This window comes from Misgurnus anguillicaudatus, chromosome 17 (genome assembly GCF_027580225.2).
Source record: "Misgurnus anguillicaudatus chromosome 17, ASM2758022v2, whole genome shotgun sequence".
Lineage (NCBI taxonomy): Eukaryota > Metazoa > Chordata > Actinopteri > Cypriniformes > Cobitidae > Misgurnus > Misgurnus anguillicaudatus.
The window spans coordinates 645,658-663,525 of record NC_073353.2 but is presented as its reverse complement, the minus strand read 5'-3'; the positions used below and the strand labels follow the sequence as shown (position 1 = coordinate 663,525).

The 17,868-nt window shown below is 39.2% G+C and overlaps 1 protein-coding gene across 2 annotated transcripts in view; it reads right to left on the bottom strand.

The window, feature by feature from the left end:
• Positions 1-17,868, bottom strand: part of acvr1c (activin A receptor type 1C) — an 84,659-nt gene that overhangs the window by 45,369 nt on the left and 21,422 nt on the right. For both annotated transcript variants that reach the window (XM_055214806.2, XM_055214805.2), the window contains exons 3-4: positions 1,936-2,178; positions 1,273-1,503 (exon numbers count right to left, since the gene is read on the bottom strand). In XM_055214806.2, the coding sequence (XP_055070781.2) occupies positions 1,273-1,503; positions 1,936-2,178 (474 nt within the window). The remainder of the gene's footprint in view (positions 1-1,272; positions 1,504-1,935; positions 2,179-17,868) is intronic.

The following is a 17,868-nucleotide window of genomic DNA, read 5'->3' as shown; positions in this document are numbered from 1 at the left end:
CAAGAATGAAACTACGATTGTATATCTTATGTTTTTAACTGAATGGCGTATGCGGTCAACAAATACGACTTCCGGAAGACGCATTGAAATTCTGGACGGGATGCGTCCGGGAAGAATGGCACGTATGGTCACCCTATAATACTGGTACACACGCGCTGACGAGGACGAGCTCGAAGGGAGGTTGCTCGGTGGTAGTGGGGGAGGGGCATGAAAATTGTAAACATTTGAAATTAGCTCAATCCTCCAGACTTGCCGAAAGCAGCTTTAAATATGTCTGTTTAGTTGTTTTGGGTAGCGAGGAGTTTTTGTTTATATTACCTACTTTAAAACAGTCCGTTTTGGCAGTGTATTAAATGCTAAATTCCATATTACACTGTTTGAAAATGCATGCATAAGCATCTTTAGGGTTGAACAACAAAAAAGTAACACAATAGTAAGGCATATGGACTACATAGGGGGAACTTGATGGTCATTTTCGTCACCAGCCCTTTTTACGCGAAAATAAACTAGACTTCCCATATACTTCCCACACTCCCCACAGGTGTGAATAACTTATGAAATCACTCAGAATAAACATGAGAAGTAATTATATGTCCACCCTGCCTGCCATAGGCTGTGAAAGATACATCCACAAACTTAATTTACAATTTACAATTTAGTACAATTTAAAAACATGTCCCTTCATTCTCCCAGCGTCAAATTTGTGAAACAATGCTAACCAGGGGCCAGAGTTACCAGGACATTTACTTGTACCTCCTTGTCTTTCCTATTTGAAAGTAAACATTTTTAAATGTATATTGAGTGCACTTTTCTGTCCAGCCATACAAGCCTGGCTTAGCTTTTGATAGCATCATATCATGTCATTCATGATATCTCCAGCAAGATATGGATGATGATGGGAGATAAGTTAGCCTGGGCTAGTTGATAACAGACATACACTAAGACAGCCCAGCAATTATCTATCTAAAATAACACAGTGATCATGATAGGTTGTAAAATATTGGAATTGTGTGAAGCGTACATTACTTAAACTGTATGTTTAAGGTTGCTAGTGTCCTGCTTTGTAATCAAGCTTGAGATGTCATGCAATGCATTATTGAGATCATATTGTTCAATAATGCTTAGCCTTTCTGTGCTGTAAAGAGTAAACCACAACTCTTTGGCATGTTATACGGTTTGTTCTGTCAATTTTTTACCCAACATGGCTGAAAAATAACCCAGCCATTTTTAGAGTAAATGCAAAAAAGACACCAAAATCCTGTTATATCATACCTTTGTTATCAGCAGCGATAAATCCCAAAATATTCTCATGTCGCAACATGATGGTCTGATAAATCTCAGCTTCACGGAACCAGGAGCGCTCATCTCGTGAGGAAAAGATCTTCACAGCAACGTCCTCCCCCCGCCACTTGCCCCTCCACACTTCCCCGAAGCGGCCCTTCCCAATGCTTTCCTGAAGCACGATAGTCCGAGCAATTGTTCTTTGTACCAACAGGGGCAATCCTGAGATAAAACCACAATGTCAGCTAAGAGGCACAGCTCATTCATGTTAATAAAATAAGAATAATTGCATAGTCATTCATAATATAAATTAAAAGCATAAAATATTCTATTCCAAGCAATGCCTTCCTTCAATATAAAACACAAAAAATATACACAATTGACAATATCTATATGACTCATGTACTACAGTATATGTATATTACAAACAAATAAACAAATAAAAAACCCAGAGAAATATCTCATCACTGTATGCCCATAGTGGGCCTGTTCCTTTAAGCTGTCTCATGAACTCAGAATAGCACACGATAGTCACACTATATCACCTTCTGTATTCAACAGATAAAAAGGTTTTTGAGTGGAATTATTCCTTTAAAATATGGCCTACGACATACAATATCCTGAGCAGTTATGATAAGCATCTTCAGCCCTCACCTGACCCAGAGCCGGAGGTGCTCATGTCAAAGATGAGTTCCTTTAGGCATTTCTCAGGTGACACCAGAGTCTGGTCATCTAGGGGTTCTTCTGGGTCTTGCCTGCGGGCTTTAATGTGTGCGCAGTGCAGGTTCTGAACACCAAAAACTACCAGAACAACGACCACACACAACAGGCACGATGGCACAAGAATTATTGCTGCCAGTTCCAGTTGACTCCAGCCAAAGCCCTCAGATGACGGCTCTGAACCATCACACACACACACACACACACACACACACACACACACACGAACACACACACACGCACACACACACGCACACACAGACACACACACAGGAAGGTACACATTACTTTAAAGAACAATAACACATACCAAGATCTCAACAAAAGTACACAAGTTTACAAAATATAACTGAATGTGGAGAACAAAAAAAGTTCATTATTACAAAACATACACAAAAATTATCATGTCTGCAAATCATTTATTACCTTGTTATTCTATATGCTCCTTACAACCAGCAGCGAATATTTAAAACATAAACATAAAACATCTTCACCTAACATAAAATCTTTAGCATAAAATCTGAGCCAATGGTTTTCCATTCAGTGGTAACAAGCAAGAAAAATAAACTACTGCAAACCACTTTAGATGAACGCATGTGCTTCACAATTTTGGTTTAGACATAAGACGATAACATGACAGCATTTTAATAAAAATTGTTTGTGTTCAGCAACATGTGAGTGAATTATGAGAGAAATGTTATATTTAGGTACCTGAACATTGATACCTTTTGTAAAAATACAAATCAGTGTGTTAAGTTCACATATGGGAACAAGTCGAAAACATCCAATCTCAGTGGTTCTACCATACGCACAACCGGCGCAACGTCATAGAATGTCTCTGAACAGGTTCACGCCCACTTTTGGGGGAAATCAGACTAGACCTGCCATTGGCTCCCATTCAAAATAGCGGAACAAAGCAACCTTCGTACACAGCAGGCAGGCGTAAATAACTTATGAAATCACTCAGATTAAACATGTTGAGTAATTATCTGTCCACCCTGCCTGCCGTGGAGCGTGAGGGATGCATTGACATGTTTAGTTTGGTCAATATAGAGACATGTCTCTTTCATTCTCCCAGCGTCAAATTTGTGTAACAACGCTCCCTATTGGCCAGAGGTGTCTTACCATGACATTTACTCATACCTCATCGAGTCAACAGGGAAGCAAGTGAATGATTTTATTTCGTATTTGAAAGTTACTTCGTATTTATTTATTATGTCTTTATATTTAGAGTAATGAGTGAACTTTTCCGTCCAGCCATACAACTAACTGGCTTAGCGATATTTACAGCAATCACTGGATGGCGTTTATACACAAATTTGACGCTGTGAGAATGAAAGGGACATGTTTTTATATTGACCAAATTAAATGTGTTAATGTATCTTTTGGGCTCTATGGCGTGGCAGGGTGGACAGATAAATACTCAACATGTTTAATCTGAGTGATTTCATAAGTTATTTACGCCTGCCGGCTGTGTAAAAACGTTGCTTTGTTCCGCTATTTTGAATGGAAGCCAATGGAAGGTCTGCTTTTTTATCCCCCAAAAAGGGGCGGTGACGAAATTTACAGTCAAGTTCCCGGATGTGCTGGTAGTCTGTATGTCTCAGAACTAGTTGTCACAAGTCACCAGTTGTGACTCCATCAGATTGATTATTACTTTTAACAATTACAGAATTTGGGTGCATGTTTGGTTGTTCTGATTTAGCCCTACTTGGTATTGCATCCATTCGTTCGACTGCTTTGGACTCACGCACTGGCCAGTTATTATTATTTCATAATTATGCAGGCCATGATCACAATCGAACAAGGCTTGGTCGCTGCTAGAGGTTGGATAATATGCTCAGAAGGCCGCCTTATGCTTGCTCATTTCTAAACATACTTTATTTAGTCCCCTTAGAGGTGCAGAGCTTCATTTTTACAATAATTAATTCTAACCAGAGGTTCACTACCACTATCATAAATCAACGACCGTCTTCTCCAATGATAGCTTTGTATAATCATCCCATAATTTACTATGCAACTTAGATAGAATAATATTGAAATAACCAGAGGTTGAGGCTCATCTGATTTAGAGTGGTCAGACAACATTTAATGTTACTCTAAACAGGAAATACACTATTAGCCTCCACACATCTAATTTAACTTCAACTAACGCCAAGTGCTAGTCGGATCTCCAAAATCATCCACTGATGTGCCACTATGCCCATCTAACCCACTAGCCCATCTAAAATCTAAAGGATTTTAGTCTGTTATACTAGCCTGATTTCAGTCATTGCGGTAACAAGGATACATTTTAATTTACTAGTCATGTCAAGAACTTTCGTAGCAACACAGAATAAATCCAAACACAATTTATTAGCCAGATAGGAAGATCATAATTCAAAGTCAATACACAATCATGGCCGTAGCTACCATTGAGGACACCGAGGTCATGTCCTCGATAGTTTTTCTTGAAGTTTTATTTCATTTTGATGTGAAAATAGCAGACGAAACAATTATCCTTGCATCTACAGACCGTCACATGAAGTGATGGAAATAACGGCGTTATAAATAAACATTGTTACTAACGGTGTTATTTTTTCAGTAACGAATAATCAAATAAATTTTCGTCGTTACTGTTACTGACATTAAAATGTTGCACCTTAATCTCACTGATTTGAGTAGACTATCAGACAGGCAATGTTTTTCTCTTCAACTGATGATGATTGGCCTGTGTATGTTAGAGGGGGTGGGACAACCACATAACCAATGATGACTGGCTGAATTTCCATTGTTAGCCAACCAGAAGCAGGCTTAGTTCAAGTTGTCATGGGCTTGCCAGATCTTTTGTACTAGACTCGGGTCTGAGTGTATCTGGCAAGACCATGACAGTACTATGTTCTGTGTGGGAGCATGTGGAGGCATATAGTTGTGTGGCTTCCACATGTTCCCAGTGTTTTGTGGCTGTCATGGTCTTGCCTGACCTTGGTTATTATCCAGGTCGGTTGTTAGTGGGCAAGACTATGGCAGCATTGTGTTTATGTGGGAATACGTGTGTTTTCACATCATGTATGTGTAACACGTGTTCCCAGTGTCTTGTCACTTTTACCTTACTCCCTTATGTACGCGTGTCTTACGTGATTAATTATGTTCACCTGTTCACCATTGATGTGCTGTCTATATAATGCCCTCGTGTTCTCTGTGTGGTGTGCGTGCGTTGTTGTATATCAGTGTCTATGTACTCCGTATTCTGTTTCTGTGTTCCATCACAGTGTTACTATTGCATATTCTGTTTTACCCCCACGTGGGTTTGTTTTGTTCTGTTCTATTAAATCATAGTTATATTTTCATATATCTGGTCTGCGTTTGGGTTCTCTTTTTGTTTTCCACTTCCCGGTGTTAACCGGTCGTGACACAAGTTCATTCACTGTATCAACATGCACAGCAGTGCCGTGTTGCCAACTTGATGATGACTTTGTCCCTAGATTTAGCCATTTTAAACCCCTTTAGCGACTTAAAAAAGCGAAAAAGGACAAATCTAGCGATCTTTTCTGGTGTGGTTGGAGACTGACGCGAGAGCATGTATCATTCTTTCCACTCAACGAGCAGTGGGTGCTGCTGCTAGACACTCACAGGAAGCCCGGTCCTCACGTACAGTCTGCCCGACAGAGCGATGAGCGATGGCAAGTACAACAAGTGCAAAGCTAGCGGTCGCAAACACAAAGTATGATAAGCACTGCTTTTATACCTGAATAGTATGCAAGAAAGGCAAGAATGTTTATGTAACGTGCAACTTATGCTGAGTAAAGGGTCTTTCCACGTTTGTAGTTCTGATCTAATAAAGCAAATGAAAAGTCTGCAACAAACTAAAATATCATTTGGAAAGCCAGCAAAAGATGAGCAGAAAGGAGAAGGAGGGAAGGGGAGAGTTAATGGTTATGCAGCAAATACCCTACAATATGAGATGCAATACAGCTACCAATTAGATTCAAACCTACACTACTGTTCAAAAGTTTAAGGTCACTTGACTAAAATGTTAACTATGATCTTAAAAATCATTTAATTTGAAGGTGCATGGTTAAATGCTTGAAATTACTTTTGTAGACCAAAAATATACCTGTGCCAAACTGACTAATTTTGTTAATAATTATTAGAAAACCAAAAATGTATTTTTGAAATAGATGACTTACACTGAATATTGAAGAAAAATCAGCCAATAAGAGCCCATATTATATATAAACTCCTTCTATACTCTTAAAAATTCCTCCTAAATTGAACATTTAAGAAGCTTCTTTACACAGTTTTGCAGTTTTTAGGCAAAGGGTGACTTACACTTCTGATGATGAAATGTAACCATTGATTTATTTTGGATGCTTTTAGTCACCAACAAAATTCTCACAGACACAGTTACATTTGTGCTATGTCGTAGTTTGGACGTGTTTATTATTATTCTGTAATATGGAAAAAATATAAATAATTAAAAAAAATGTAGGGGTTGTCCTCGGTATTTGAAAAATCCTGGATACGGCCTTCTACACAATCCAATTAAAACAAGAAGAAACAAATGTTATCAAAGGAGAATATTGCATACCTGGCAAATGGTGAAGGCCTGGCTACAGATTCCTCAAAATAAAAATACATGGTGGTTCCTTTCTGAATATAGAAAATCCCGCCTGGGTCTTTTACCAATTTCCTTAAATATCCAGAGAGAACAAAGCATTGTGATAATATAGAACTTTGATACTGATTGGTTCTTGTGAACCCAGGGGTGTTGCCTAATATACAGTATTGTTCAAAATAATAGCAGTACAATGTGACTAACCAGAATAATCAAGGTTTTTAGTATATTTTTTATTGCTACGTGTCAAACAAGTTACCAGTAGGTTCAGTAGATTCTCAGAAAACAAATGAGACCCAGCATTCATGATATGCACGCTCTTAAGGCTGTGCAATTGGGCAATTAGTTGAATTAGTTGAAAGGGGTGTGTCCAAAAAAATAGCAGTGTTGCATTCAATCACTGAGGTCATCAATTTTGTGAAGAAACAGGTGTGAATCAGGTGGCCCCTATTTAAGGATGAAGCCAACACTTGTTGAACAAGCATTTGAAAGCTGAGGAAAATGGGTCGTTCAAGACATTGTTCAGAAGAACAGCGTACTTTGATTAAAAAGTTGATTGGAGAGGGGAAAACCTATAAAGAGGTGCAAAAAATGATAGGCTGTTCAGCTAAAATTATCTCCAATGCCTTAAAATGGAGAGCAAAACCAGAGAGACGTGGAAGAAAACAGAAGACAACCATCAAAATGGATAGAAGAATAACCATAATGGCAAAGGCTCAGCCAATGATCACCTCCAGGATGATCAAAGACAGTCTGGAGTTACCTGTAAGTACTGTGACAGAATCCCCTGCAAAGTCCCTCGGTTAAAAAAAAGGCATGTGCAGAAGAGGTTACAATTTGCCAAAGAACACATCAACTGGCCTAAAGAGAAATGGAGGAACATTTTGTGGACTGATGAGAGTAAAATTTTTCTTTTTGGGTCCAAGGGCCACAGGCAGTTTGTGAGACGACCCCCAAACTCTGAATTCAAGCCACAGTACACAGTGAAGACAGTGAAGCATGGAGGTGCAAGCATCATGATATGGGCATGTTTCTCCTACTATGGTGTTGGGCCTATTTATCGCATACCAGGGATCATGGATCAGTTTGCATATGTTAAAATACTTGAAGAGGTCATGTTGCCCTATGCTGAAGAGGACATGCCCTTGAAATGGTTGTTTCAACAAGACAATGACCCAAAACACACTAGTAAACGGGCAAAGTCTTGGTTCCAAACCAACAAAATTAATGTTATCTCCAGACCTTAATCCAATTGAGAACTTGTGGGGTGATATCAAAAATGCTGTTTCTGAAGCAAAACCAAGAAATGTGAATGAAATGTGGAATGTTGTTAAAGAATCATGGAGTGGAATAACAGCTGAGAGGTGCCACAAGTTGGTTGACTCCATGCCACACAGATGTCAAGCAGTTTTAAAAAACTGTGGTCATACAACTAAATATTAGTTTAGTGATTCACAGGATTGCTAAATCCTAGAAAAAAAATGTTTGTACAAAATAGTTTTGAGTTTGTACAGTCAAAGGTAGACACTGCTGTTTTTTTGAACACACCCCTTTCGGCTGGTTGCCCAATTGCGCGGCCTTGGGGGCGTGCATGTCATGGGTGCTGGGTCTTGCTTGTTTTCTGAGAATCTACTGAACCTACTGGTAACTTGTTTGCCACGTAGCAATAAAAAATATACTAAAAACCTTGATTATTCTGGTTAGTCACATTGTACTGCTATTATTTTGAACAATACTGTATACACAGTGGATGATTGGTCAACATGTCTAAGGTAGGAGGTGTCTCCCAACATTAGGTGAAGTTTACTTATTTTATTTTTACAAATAAATATTGAATTCTGTTGTCATCTGAGTGTACCATTATATACTTTTTGTTGAAACATTTCAAACGATACCAAACAAGAGCAGTTTCAGATACTTTGGGTATGTAAAATGTATAGAGAGAATGAGGAGACTGATGTCTGACTCTGCCTGGAGGTGTGATCTTTGAAGACCAAATGTGGCCTCGGTGGGAAGTCCACTGTGAGTTGTAGAGAGTTGTTTTCCCGGGCATTTACGGTGCACCCATGCTGTGTACTTTGGAGAGGGGCTACCTTTATTTAGGAAATTGGCCTACAACTTACAACACTAATGTGTGTGTTTACAAGAATACACAAAGTTTTAATCACTCAGGATTAGTGTGAGACTCTCAGGGCCTTTTTACACCTGGTCACTTCATGTGTTTTCTCTGTAACTGTTCCACTTACATTTGGCCACATAAATGCGTCTTGGCAAAACGGATATGAATCCGATCTTTTACCCCCGCCCAAAATGCAAATACACAATTTGTTAATCCACCTTAAAAAACTTAAGATGACGTTTATGCAACACTTACTGTATGTTGTACTGTATGTTGGGCAAGGTAAGTAAACCTTGTTCGTAGAGACGCTGAGGAGTGACGAGAGACGCTGAGTCGCAAGCCCGGAGCTCCGTTGAGCTTAAATCCTATTTTCTCACTATCTTATTCCTATCTATATAATATAACCTATTAGTTTATCTTAGGAATATTTACCTCGTCGATTACTGAATTGTATTACTTAGCGAAACGATTTATCACGAGTAACACCCAATGTTAGCATATAGCCCGCTAGCATCACCAGTCGGTGCCGGCTATAGTTAGCATTTCTTACCGTCTTTTTACCGTAAACCTGCCCTCATTGCCGATCTAATGGCGGATTCATCCGATGTATGCTTTTCTGACCTATCCACACCAGATCGGGAAGGAGGTGGAGGAGCTGCTGCCTGGCCTTGGCAGATCTAATTTGCGGTACAGCGTGCCTTGGTTATTGAGTTATATACTCAAGAACGTGAACATTGAGGCACCAGCCACCATAGTTGACTGTATACCGGGAGCCAGATCGTCAGACATTAGATCCAAACTTAAAGTGCTCGCCAATGCTAAGCGTAAGTTTTCTAAAATTGTTATTCATGCTGGCACAAATGACACCAGACTCCGCCAGTCGGAGATCACCAAAGATACTATTATAGAGGTGTGTGAAATTGCAAAAACAATGTCAGATAATGTTGTATGCTCTGGTCCCCTCCCTGCCTACCGGGGTGATGAAACTTATAGCAGATTAGTGTCTCTTCACGACTGGATGTCAAAATGGTGCCCTGAGCATAACGTAGGGTTTATTAACAATTAGAAGCATTTCAGGGGGAGACCTGACCTGCTAAAGAGAGATGGCCTTCATTCGTCATCGGAAGTAAATGCTATACTCTCTAGAAATCTGACCAATACTCTTACTTCTAATGCAGTCTGACTACCCAAGGCCCAGGTCAGGAAACAGATAGATCGGCTTACCCGTCTGTCTGTTAGCTGCCTTGACATGTCAAGATCACATATATCCCAGAACTTAGAGTCTATCTTACCAGAGTATCAACACATTTCAACTAGGTTCGTTCCTCGAACAAACAAATACAGGGCACCGTTTACCTCGTCTCGTACAAATCTTACGCAGATTTTCTTAAAGAAATAAAAAATGTCTTGTCTGAGCTTGTAGTCACTGTAGATAAAGCTCTTATCATTGGTGACTTTAATATACACGTTGATAACCCAACAGATACATTAGGATTAGCGTTTATGGATATTCTAAATTCTCTCGATATTAGACAAAACGTGACAGGGCCCACGCATACCCGTAGACACACATTAGACTTAATTCTGTCAATCGGGCTCAATATTAATGACATCGAAATATCACCTCAGAGCGATGCAGTTTTAGATCATTGCCTTGTCTCATACACGGTACTTCTAGATAGGATCACTCGATCCACAATATGCTACCGACTAGCCAGAACAATAATTTCCACCACTAAAGATAACTTTATTAGCACTCTTCCAGACCTGTCCCAAATGAAACATGTAGCAGATAACCGTGAAGATCTAGATATTGTAATAGAAAACCTGAACAGTATTTGTTCTAACACATTGGATGCCGTTGCTCCCATTCGAAAAAAGAGAATCAAAGAAAAAACGCCAGCTTTTTTCTTTGGCCATAATACTGCAGCCCTTAAAAAAGTAGCTAAAAAATGGAAAGAAATTATAGAAGCACAAAGCTAGAGGTATGGCGTGCAGCATGGAAAGAGAGTGTTCAACACTACAGACAGGCTATAAAAATCGCCAGATCTACGTATCTCTGCAATCTTAATAAAGAAAATCTTAATAACCCTTGTTTCCTCTTTAGCATAATTGCGAAACTGACTAGAAATAAAGAACAAACAGAGCCCACTAATAAACTCCCACACAAAAGTAACGACTTCATGAACTTCTTTACTAAGAAAATTACGATTATTAGGGAAAACATTGTAGGTACGCAAGCAGCCACCACTCTACCCAATAATACATTTAACGCTAGCTTACCATACGAACATCTTGAGTCATTTAAACCTACTACAATAGAAGAGCTATCTAAATTAGTAACGTCATCCAAATCATCGGCATGTATATTAGACCCCGTTCCCACAAAATTACTCAAAGAGGTATTCCCTGTAGTGTCACACCCAGTACTAAATATCTTTAACTCATCACTACAATTAGGCTACGTTCCAACAGCTTTCAAACTAGCAGTTATTAGACCGCTCATTAAAAAACCACACCTTGACCAGGGAGATCTTAATAACTTTAGACCAATCTCAAATCTCCCTTTTCTTTCTAAAATATTAGAAAAAGTAGTGGCAAGCCAGCTACGCACATTCTTAGCAAATAATAGTACGTATGAAAAGTTCCAATCAGGATTTAGGCCCCACCATAGCACAAAGACAGCACTGCTTAGAGTTACAAATGACCTTCTCCTAACATCCGATCGTGGCGAAATCTCACTCCTTATATTATTAGACCTTAGTGCAGCCTTTGACACAATAGATCACACAATCTTACTCAATAGGCTAGAAAACTATATTGGCATCAGTGGTCAGGCGCTAGCCTGGTTCAGATCGTATCTAACCAATCGCTATCACTTTGTTTATGTAAATGAGGAGGAGTCATATCACTCCCTGGTTAAATACGGCATACCGCAGGGATCAGTTTTAGGTCCTATCCTGTTCTCGTTATATGTTACCTCTAGGACAGGGATGGGCAACTTCGGTCCTGGAGGGCCGGTGTCCTGCAGAGTTTAGCTCCAACTTGCCTCAGCACACCTGCCTAAAAGTTTCCAGTATGCCTAGTAACACCTTAATTGGCTGCTTCAGGTGTGTTTAATTAAGGTTGGAGCTAAACTCTGCAGGACCACGGCCCTTCAGGACCGAAGTTGCCCATCCCTGCTCTAGGAGATATTATCAGGAAACATAACATACGGTTTCACTGCTATGCAGATGATACCCAGCTGTACATCTCCTCACATCCCACCGAAACACACCAGTTTTCTACGCTAACAGACTGCATCAGCGATATTAGTGACTGGATGGCACATAACTTTCTTATGCTAAACTCCAATAAGACAGAGATAACTGTTATCGAACCGAATCGCTACAAACATAATATGACAGCCGCACAGCATTCTTCCATCTTAGAAATATCTCAAAAATATGCCATATGTTGTCTGCATCAGATGCAGAGAAGCTTATCCACGCTTTTATGACCTCTAGAATAGACTTTTGTAGAGTTGTGACGTTCGCGAACGAACCGATTCTTTTGAACGGCTCATGAACATGAACGATGGGAGCCGAGTCGCGGCTGGAGGGAGCCGTTCTTTCTGTCGTTCTTTTTTTCCTATGCGTGTTTCACACAGATGCACACAAATTATCTCTTCCGCGAGACAGAACAGTTATAGGGGGAGGGGCTCACCCAGCGCATGACTCATATTTGTTATCGTTTATTTAAGACTTGAAGGGGCTGATGTCCTATTTGCAAAGTTTACAGTAGTAGTAGTAGGACTGTATGTAGACATTTTATTTATTCTAATTTGTGGAATTGTAGTAAAAGCAGTTTTGCACAGAAATGCATTGCAACCGGCTTTGTTTTTGATGTTTAATTGTGAGTAGATAACATAAGTCAACGTAGCTTTACACATACACACACTTTGTACTAAAGGTAAATACAAAATAGTGATGTCACTGTCTAAGCAGAGGGATGTTGTGGAACCCTATGGAATATAGTCCACACATGACAAATGAGGTAATAATCAATATTTCAGAATAATTCAAACTCAGATATTGGTGTGTGATATCTGAGTTTTAATTAATTTACTACAAATATCACCTCATCATTCCTCCCAGTGATTTTTCCAGGATAAACGGAGATGCTCCCAAGCTGGCTTCTTAAAACGGACTAAATTTAAAAAGAGCCAAAAGAGCCGTTCTTTTGAACGGCTCTTTGAAAGGAACGGATCGCCAAGATCCGGATCCCCTCAACGAGCCATAAATCCCATCACTAGACTTTTGTAACTCGTTACTCGGAGGATGCCATGCAAATCAGGTAAACAAGCTTCAGCTAGTTCAAAATGCTTCTGCTTACTCGATCTAAGAAGTATGACCACATAAGCCCAATTCTGGCATCTTTACACTGGCTACCAGTTAAATATCGCATACAATTTAAAATATTACTAATCACCTACAAAGCATTAAATGGCCTAGCACCCTCATATCTTAGAGAATTATTATTAGAATACAATCCATCACGTGCATTGCGGTCACAAAATTCTGGCCTCTTAATTATCCCTAAAATATCAAAAGTGTCTAAAGGTGGCAGATCCTTTTCCTACTTAGCCCCTAAGCTATGGAATGATTTACCAACCGATATCCGAAATTCAGAGACAGTAGATAACTTTAAATCTAGACTTAAAACTTTTCTCTTTAACAAGGCATTCACATAATTTGTTTTAGTAATGGTACTTATCTCACAATAGCTAGCTTGTACAAGCTAATAAATAAATAAATTAAAACCTTTTTTTCGTCAACACTCCAAAGCATGGTAAATGTCATTAATACTCTTTAGTAATATGTTGAAACTTTGAATTAGTTGTCGGTTGAGTCTTAATTTCCACATATGGTCCATTTTGGCTTTTTCCCATGATCTGGAGAATAATATGTCATACAGAACCGTTTGCCACTGTACGTTAGTATTAACAACGGCAGTGGGGCCTCTGGCCTTAGTCAAACGAGTTTCTGTTTTAAAGATCATATGGGGGGCCCCATAATCATCAACTGTAAGTAATACACTCTACCAGCAATAGTTAGCCTGTCCGGAACCGAGCTGACTTAAACCACATCACTGTGTGACACTTGCTTTTCATGTGAACGGCCCCTACGCTAATAAGATTTTGTTTCTCTCTCCCTGTCTCGTCCTCGATCCCGAAGACAATGAGACAAACAGATCGAGTTCCGGTAAATGTGAAAGTCGGCACACCTCTAATCTACTGTTCTTCAGCGTGATGCCCAGCTGATGCCTGACCAATGACCACCAGCAGAACCTGCTTAATCTCCGCTTAATCTCCTTATCCGTTTATATGTATATATATATATATATATATCTCCCAAGGGTTACTCCCTCCTAGGACTTTTTTTACTTCCCCGGCTAAAAAGTCCGGGGGGTTTTTCTCCTAGGGGGTTTTTCAACCCGGGGAAGCAGCCTTCTTGGGCTTAACTTCTATACGTTACATTAGTAATACATTCGCTTTAATGTTGATTTATAGCCGCAGCAAATTTAGCTGCTTGTGCTATCATGTATTATGTTGTGTAATCTGTCGATTTTCTGTGCTTTTCACTGCTTCTATTAATGTAAAGCTGCTTTGATACAATTACCAAATTGTGAAAAGCGCTATATAAATAAAATTGAATTGAATTGAATTGAATTGAATTGTCATCACTCCATTAAGCAATAAGCGTGTCGTCTTTGTTTGTTTGGCGCTCTTCCAGCTTACTTGCGAGTGACGTGCTTTTATGTTTGGGAGGAGTAAACGCTGACATGTGTGGTTTCATCAACCAGATGCATTTGCACTTCTCTAGTTTCGTCTGAAATGCGTCCCAGACCACCTCCTGAAGTGGCTTGAGCGATCGGATTTAAATCCGTCTCGAAAACGTTTCAGAGGGCATTTACACCTGGTCTTTTTACGATCAGATAGCTATCCGATCTGAGAAAACACATGAAGTGACCATGTGTAAAAAGCCCCTGAATTATGAACATGTGCCAATTAGACCAGACAGTGCATAATTTTGATTACGACCTTTTAAACTACAAAACACGCCATCATATGTTCAGGGGTTTTAACTTTACAACTTGTACTTAATGGGGGGGGGGGGTCTAATGCTAATTTATACATTCAGACTTATTGACACTGTTAAAGAGTTGGATTCTCATGCTAAGCATGGGCAAAGCTTAAAAACAGTTGGACGTATGAGTATTTCTGTGCCAAATATACTTCGTCGGGGTTCGTACAAGTTTTTTTTTTGTTACGTAACAACGGGTGGAAGTAGGTAAAAGTCCTTGTATAGGGACTTCGTACAGGAAAGCGCAAGAGCAATTAGAGTAAGAGCAAGAGCGTATGCCAATCAATGTGCTGCATGTGGTTAACAGAAGACGTGGGCAGGGCTTCACAGGACTTGGTTGAGACGGATTTGTTATTTTGTTTTTAGCTCATGAAATCAACATCACCAAAGTAGTGTGTTTTTGTTTGTAATGGAAATTTAAGCTTGTTCAGCTTCACATAGAACACAGAATTAAAGGGACACTTCACCCATTTGGATTAATCTTTGTATAGTTAGAACCCCAGTCATGTTTTTGAATGGTTGTGCATTGTTTCCTCAGTTGCCACTGAGACAGGAGAAATACAGATTTCAGTGCTGCACTTCCTTCTTTCAATGATGTAAAAATCATCATTTTGCATCATTGAAAGAAGGAAGTGCTATATCTTTGTTGAGGGAGTGAGACTACAAACACCCCTTTTCTTGGTCAAATAGGCACCAAATTCAAAATGTATGTTACATTTCAACTACAAATATGACGCACTTTCAATAAAGATTAATGTTTCTGTGGGTGAAATGCTCCTTTAAGGGGACAGTTAATGCAGTTAGTTTTTCAGAGTTGCGCATGTGTGTTTGTTCTGTTCCCAGCATTTCAGCGATGAATGTTTTATAAACGATGCCTAGTTTGATGCTGGATTTGCAGCTTATTTAAAACTGAAGGATGGAGTGGCCCAAGCGATAAAAGAGTTTTTTTATTTGGGGGTACATTTCAAAAGCTGCAACTTGAGTGGAAAAAAATAACAGGTGAAAATAAAACATAAATATATTGTTCATAAGAAGTGTAGTTGATTTAAGCATAATCATAGAAGTGTCTAATCTCATAATGTTAGCTGCCAAAGATGTTGACTGGCAGTGAGGAGAGCACTGTCATCTATCAGCAGCACAGCTTTACTCCTGCAGATGAACTGTTCTTGAAAGAAAAAAATAGGGTCACTGAGAGCATTATGGGTGGAAAGCATCTGCATTTCTGATTTTACAGTAGTACAATGAATGATTGTGTAAAATTATATATGGTACACATATTCTTGACCAATCATTATTACCTGACATGTTACACAAAACATTTTTAATGGCAAATGATGTGTGCATTATAGAGCATTATGTTAAACCCTGGGAGCATGAGAGATTTAAACCACTGGTTTACTATCACACTGTTAAAAAATTAGCTCTAGTTATGCAGCTGTTTGCCAGTAACTCATGTAGATTTAAATGTATGTTATTTACTGGCAACCGTTTTTTTAAAGTTAAATGAACATTAAACATTAACAAGTCTATGTTTTTACAGAATAAAACTATAAAATAACAGCCTCATGCAAAGCATTTTGGGAACCAATTCAATTCAATTCAATTTTATTTATATAGCGCTTTTCACAATTGGTGATTGTTTCAAAGCAGCTTTACATTAATAGAAGCAGTGGAAAGCACAGAAAAACGACAGATAGCACAACATAATACACGATAGCACAAGCAGCTAAATTGCTAAGTTAAGCCTTAAAAGGCTGCCTCCCCGGGTTGAAAACCCCCCTAGGAGAAAAAAAACCCAGGCTTAGCCGGGGAAGTAAAAAACAAAAAAGTCTTAGGAGGGAAAAACCCTTGGGAGATATATTTATATATACATTGAAACGATTAAGGAGATTAGGCGGAGGTTAAGGGCGTTCTGCTGGTGGTCGTTGGTCATGCATCAGCTGGGCATCACGTTGAAGGTCAGCCGGGGGGTCAGGATGTGCCGACTTTCACATTTACCGGAACTGGGTCTGTTTGTCTCATTGTCCTCGGTCGAGGACAAGACATGAAGAAAGAAAAACAAAACCCAATTAGCGTAGGGGCCATTCACGAGACATGAAGAAAGAAAAACAAAACCCAATTAGCGTAGGGGCCATTCATATGTATACACATATACATATACACACATATATATACACACATACATACACACACATATATATACACACATACATACACACACATATATATATATATATATGTATATATATATATATATATATGTGTGTATATATATATACACACATACATACACACACATATATATACACACATACATACACACACATATATATATATATATATATACACACACGTATTGAAGATACAACGTCACCCCAGTGACAGACTCTGCACAGTTTGGTTTAGGGAGAATGAGAAAATTGCACGGGACGGCGAATGTTTTGGAGATGGGTGCAGTGACACCCTTTTAAGAACCGAAGTACCGCCCCCGACTAGTGGGCTTAATACCACAAATCTATGCCCACCGAGCTTTATTGAAATCCGGACGAGCAAGTGAGTAAAGGGGAGACGGCGACGTGACTGCGCCAGCCATCTCCCTGATGCCTGTCTGGGCTTCACAGTACTCCCCTACTCGACTCAGAAACCTCAGGAGGAGGGCCGAGCAAGTGATAACATAATGCCATACATAATTTTCAATCACTCCTCTGCGCTTGGAATTAATGGCCCGTTTCGGGGTTTTATTGGTCTAGTTTTGAAGTTTTGGCCTTGTATTGTGGTTTGTATGTGCACAGAGTAGCGTTTCTTTTCCTTGTATGTAGCCTTTTCTATTTTATACGTGACATTTGTTTTTGAAAGTTTATGCCCGGCTCATGGTTTGCTGCACATATGTAAACGAGTAAGGAGAGATTAAACATATTTCTTAAGAATATTAATAGCATTTACCATGCTTTGAAGTGTTGACGAAAATGAGGATTTAGTTCATTTATTTATTAGGTTGTACAAGCTATCTATTGTGAGATGAGTAC